The sequence below is a fragment of the Myotis brandtii genome, unplaced genomic scaffold (assembly GCF_000412655.1).
Source record: "Myotis brandtii unplaced genomic scaffold, ASM41265v1 scaffold374, whole genome shotgun sequence".
Classification (NCBI taxonomy): Eukaryota; Metazoa; Chordata; class Mammalia; order Chiroptera; family Vespertilionidae; genus Myotis; species Myotis brandtii.
The window spans coordinates 2,512,461-2,518,460 of record NW_005364372.1 but is presented as its reverse complement, the minus strand read 5'-3'; the positions used below and the strand labels follow the sequence as shown (position 1 = coordinate 2,518,460).

General features: G+C 38.0%; 1 protein-coding gene across 1 annotated transcript in view; it reads left to right on the top strand.

The window, feature by feature from the left end:
• ABCB5 (ATP-binding cassette, sub-family B (MDR/TAP), member 5) overlaps positions 1 to 6,000 on the top strand; it is a 79,089-nt gene that overhangs the window by 60,541 nt on the left and 12,548 nt on the right. The window contains exons 21-22 of the mRNA XM_005872301.2: positions 3,407 to 3,507; positions 4,529 to 4,669. Coding sequence (XP_005872363.1) covers positions 3,407 to 3,507; positions 4,529 to 4,669 — 242 coding nt within the window. The remainder of the gene's footprint in view (positions 1 to 3,406; positions 3,508 to 4,528; positions 4,670 to 6,000) is intronic.

Here is a 6,000-nt window from a genome sequence, read left to right as displayed (position 1 = left end):
CAAATAAACCTATTTTTCTTGTTCTCTGAAAGCGAAATATTTCCTGTTGCGCACACCAAACAAGTCAGTACAAGACTAATGACGTGGCAATCAGCTGCTAAAATATTCGCTGCTAGTATTAGTGGAGAGAAATGGTGTGCCTGCGTGTAAGGCGCGTAAGGGAAATGAATGCAACACGATTACAGTAATCAGTCATTAGTGAACATTCTAGTTCGTTATTAATAATTCTGTATAACAGGATATTGTAAAAATTAAGTTATGAAATTTTTATTAAAACGTTTTTTACATACTATTATATTGGCTGGGCCGCAATAATATTTGTTGTGGGCCACATGCGCCCATGGGCCGTGAGTTTGACATGCTTGTTGTACTGACTTGTTTGGTGTGCAGACCAGGAAATACTTCGCTTTTGGAGAACAAGAAAAATAGGTTTATTTGTGTTATGCTTATTAATTTGTGTGGTTATTCAGTGTCTGGTAAGTTAATGTTCAAGAAAAAATATTAATTTTTATTAAAATGTTCTATTATTTTATGTTAATGATTACTCATTTATTTTAGCCCTTTGTATTCAGCATGTCTCTATCAAAATAAACCTATGTTTCTATGAAAATTGAAGCTTTTGTTTTTTTGCGGCCCACATAAATTTAAACCTTGTTTATTTGGCCCATATTAGCCTTTGAGTTTGACATGCTTGATGTGGACAGTAAGTATTCAGTAATGTCAGCCATTGTTACTGTTACAATCTCATGGGGGATTGCTAACATGTGATTCCTTATTCTCTGATTACTGAATAATTACATTTTCTTGAACAATTCTGGGTATTTTATTTTTCAAAAGAAAAAAGAAATATAAGATTTATTGCATACAAAGTGGTGCACTTTTTTTAATTGATAGTGACTAAGACAAGGTTTTAGACAAGAACTATTTTTATGCTGAGCAATTTAATTTCTTGAAAAAATGCTTTGATATATTTAAGCTTTCAGGATCAATTATATCCATAAAAATAATAATTATATTGGGGATTGAGGGAAACATTAGTACTGTATCATTACATCTAACAATTGAAAGGGGTGTCATTTGATTTAATCAGGCACCCAAAGTAGGACTCCCTTGTACAACATCCCTGTCAACCTGTCAAGTGTCCATCCATCTCTACCCACCCATTCTCTCCAGGGGCAGGCAAGGCAGTACATTACTTTCCCAGTTCTTTTTTTCTTTCTTCTTTTTTCTTTTCTTTTCTTTTGTGTGTGTGTGTGTGTGTGTGTGTGTGTGTGTGTGTGTGTGTGGCCTTCCATCCTACTCTCCTTGACTTTCATTTTGGTACAGGTCCAAAGCCTGTTTCTTATGACTGCCTTTTGGATGATGCATCAGAGAAACAAGGAGTCTTATCTTGGTCATCCATCCCCAAGTCTTTAAGCTGTTCTCAAGATATGGTTGCAGAGATCTTTATAACACTGGTAAATATCCTCTGAATATGAAAATGATTTTAATATCACTTATGGTTGCCCAACCAGTGTGGCTCAGTGGTTGAGCATTGACCTATGAACCAGGAGGTCACAGTTCAATTCCTGGTCAGGGCACATGCCCAGGTTGTAGGCTCGATCCCCAGTAGGGGGCATGCAGGAGGCAGCTGATCACTAATTCTCATCATTGATGTTTCTATCTCCCTCTCCCGTCCTCTCTGAAATCAATAAAAATGTATTTATAAAAAAATACATATTACTTACGGTCTGTAAAACTGACTGTGTTGCAGTTGGCACATTATAAATAGCATGAATATTCATAAAGAGGGATGCCAAGCACATGACTCATCGAAATCTGGTTTGTATGACTCTGGGGCTTTTCCACCTTTCTTGTATTAGATAAGGACCTTTGGAATGTATGCTTGGGCAGTACAGACTGAAATACTTACTATATATTTGCCTCAGACATAGTGAAAAGTTGTTTGCTTAACTCTGCCTGTATGCAAGTGATCACAACTTCCAAATCAATGGGACCCTAATTAATTATATTTTACTCATCTTAATTTTTATGTCATGAACTTTAGATGTATCTGTGCCTTTTGACTTTTCCTTTTTATTTTATTAGAGTAACCACAGAATATACAATCAATAACTTCAATAAAAAAGGCAGTAGCATATGTAATACTCTTTGTAATACTTTAAGCAATAAAACAATTTTTTAAAAAAAAAAAGGCAGTAGCTTTCCCAGTACCTTTAAATCAGTCAATTTACCAAACATTGAAACTTCAAATATGGGCAATAAAACATGTTGCTCCTTCTTTGGTTGCATGTGTAGATTTTGACAAATCACCAAATGTTTTATTTTCAGACTTAAAATGGCCATATTAGTTTTTTTTAAAGACTATTTTCTAAGGTTCTAAATTGATAATAGTCCTTTCTCCATTGTGAAAAATGATCACAGATTTTTAAAAATCATTTCTATTATTTTCTCAAGGTTTCAGCATTCTTCTCCATTTATCTTGCATACCACAGAATGTTACAAATTGAGGTTTCTTTGAGTTCATTTTGAAATTAATGACAATTTTGAACAAAACATCAAAATTGAGAGTAGAATCCAGGTTTCCTGACTACAGTCCAGAAACCTAGTCCTTTCCTGTAACCCAAATTCTCCTTCAAAGACCATTTGGTGTCCACCTAAATCTTGCTCAGTCCCATAGCCCCCTCTGCCAATCTGGAAACAGAATGTAAAAGTAGGAGGAAGGTTCCTTTCCAGTCAACATGTGTTCTCATGTTCCAGAAGTGAGTCTAAGCAAAAAGTCTCCTCCATTTTGGATCCCACATAATTACTCCTTTTTAAAAACTGTATAAATATGGGAAAACATTCATTATATTTTAATTAAATATTTTTTTAAGTTCACAGATATCAAAATGAGAAATGACTATAGCTTATAAAGAATTCTGTAGCCATACCCATGTTCCTTTACTGCAATGTTCCTGAGCCTTTTGGTTGCTAGTTGCCTTTCTGTGCTAAAATAAAATAGTTATTTATTTGATTCTCTCTACTGTCTTCTCCTTGAATTATCTCGTAATTCATAGGGCAGTTCCTTTGCATAATTACATATGAACATAATGCTCACTGATGTTTGATCCTATCCTTCTGCCTATGGAACCAGTTTAATAGAAATTCAGTGAAGATTTGACAGGAACTAAATTTAGGTCAGTGGACTAAATCTTTAAAAATTTTCCTTGAGGCTGTTATCCTGAAATGTTATTTTCTTATCTTATTTTGGGAAAAGAAAAAAGGAAGCTAAAAAAACTCATTAGGAAAACTTACTGAGTTGATGTACTCAATATATCCCCTGTATAAATGACTGAAATTCACAGCCAGGAGAATTTTACCATTATTAATTTTATTTCTCTCTTTTATTGTCCTATTTTATAAGATAGCAACTGAAGCTGTGGAGAATATACGTACAATAGTATCATTGACAAGAGAAAAAGCTTTTGAGCAAAAGTATGAGGAGACGCTTCAGACTCAGCACAGGTGATTGTAGATCCATACTGACTCCATTAACTATAGTTTGCTCCTGTAAAGGCTGTACTCCTGATGACCCCAGTGATTTGCCTGCCAATCCATTTTCTCTGGAATCTTTCCTAATAATGCCATATCATAATTTCTCATTGGCTTCACCAAGAGGAGACTAAAAGAGGAATCAAAAGCAAGCACTATTAGAATATGTTTTAGATCCTCCCGCATTGCCATGTGCTTTTACTAAGTGTGTAAAAGCACCTTTTCTTATTTTCCTAAAGTATGACTGGAGAAATATATTCAAGGAAAAAAAAGTGCTTAGCCTTTTAAATTGAATCTCTAAAATGGTTCACATTTTTAAAACTAATATATACATAATAAATGTGATCACCCCTTTTAATTTTAAACTAGTCATCCTCATCACATTTACTCAGTGATACTTTTTGTATTACTTTATCAGAGAGGTAGTTTTGTACTCTGTTATGCACATGCTTATGGTTGGTACTGACCTTTAATTTCACTATTTAATCTCCTAGTGAAAGATTGGGATAGAATATATTTTAAATATTTCTAAACCAGATCTCTTTCATTAACTGTCCTCTGACAGACTTATCTATTCATTTGAAAGTAAATAGAGGCAATTTGTTATACTGAATTAAGTGTATAGCTATAAGCCCTGGCCGGGTAGCTCAGTTGGCTAGAGCATCATCCCAATACACCAAGGTTGTGGGTCTGATTCCCAGAAAGTGCACATACACGAAGCAACCAATGACTGCATAAATAAGTGGAAGAATAAATAGATGTTTCTCTCTCAAATCAGTTTTTTTTTAATTTTAAATGTATAGCTATAGAGAAAATCATTACATTTTCTGTTTTCTCTATAATAATTTTTAGTAGTTAAAAAATAACTAATTCTTAGAAAAATGTACGTCCCCTAAATAACATGTCTAATCTTCTATATTCATTACTCAACGTTTATTAAAATGTTCTTGGTATACCTTATGACCCATTACTTAGTAAACTTTGTGCATTTCAGAAATACCCTGAAGAAAGCACAGATCATTGGAATCTGTTATGCATTCAGCCATGCTTTTGTATATTTTGCCTATGCAGTGGGGTTTCGATTTGGAGTCTATTTAATTCAAGCTGGACGAATGACCCCAGAGGGCATGTTCATGTAAGTTGTACAAAAATATAAACCCTGTAAATGAGTCATGTACTTAAATTGACCAGAAATGTGTCTAGTTTATAGCATTATCATTTGAATCATATATGTGGGGAAAGCATGCTGGGGAAACTTTTTAATGTTTTTCTGTTTTTTTATATATGTAAGTGTAGACTAGCTGGTAAAATACTGATAGTGATATAATCTGAATTCAGTTCCTAACTAAATTGGTCCTGTTTCAGTTTATTAGAATTTGGGAATGTAGGGAGGGGTAAACTATGCCTTCTGGTCATCCATTCCTCTGGAATCTGTGAGGCTTCATGGAACTCTCAAAGTGGAGATGGTTTTATCAAATACTAGAGGCCCGGTGCATGAAATTCGTGCACGGGTAGGGTCCCTAGGCCTGGCTGGTGATCAGGGCCAATCAGGTTCCCCGCCTCCCTGCCTCCTCCTTCTCTCGCTCCTTCAGCACCCCGCCGCCACCACTGGTCACCCAACATGTTCCACGCCACCCCCTGATGGTCAATGCACGCCATAGCAAGCAATCAAACTCCCGGTCTCCCTGTCAAACTCCCAAGGGGACACTTTGTATATTAGCCTTTTATCTATATATATAAAACCGTAATACGCAAATAGACCAGACGGTGGAACAACCGAACAACCAGTCGCTATGATGTGCACTGACTACCAGGGGGTGCGTGTGGAACATGGCGGGATGGTAGAGCAGGTGGGTGGGGGTGCCAGACCAAGGGAGGGCACCGGTTGCTGTCATCAGGGCAAGCCTCTCATGATTACTAAAAATTCTTTGCTCCCACATGCCGCAGTCCCACCCAGCTTTCACATTCATTGCCAGCACCAGTCCCCGTTGCACCCACAGCTGACACCAGAACCACCGTTCACACCTGCTGCTGGCTCCCAGTGCCAGTCCTGATCTCTCAGCACCATCAGCAGTGCGAGCTGTGGCTGCTGGCCCCGATCACCCCTGAGGGCTTCTCCACCTCCCCCTGCTCCTGAGGAGCAATCAGGGTGGCAGCCACTGCTTGCACCCACTGATGGTGCTGGCCCTGCTCGCACCTGCTGCTGGCACTGGCTTTTTTTGCGCCGTCAGTGGGTACAAGCGGGGCTGGTGCCATCAGCATGTGAGAACAGTGGTAGTGGGAGCAGGGCTGCTGGCAGACAGGGGACCAGGGGCCACGGCAGGAGGGACCAGGTGGTGGCGCAGAGGATGGGCTGAGACCCGCCCCTATGCCCACTGCAGCTTCGCGGCCCACAATTCCTTTCAAGGTGCAGGAATTCATGCACTGGGCCCTTAGTGTATATATAGATGACTGTAAATCAGTCTT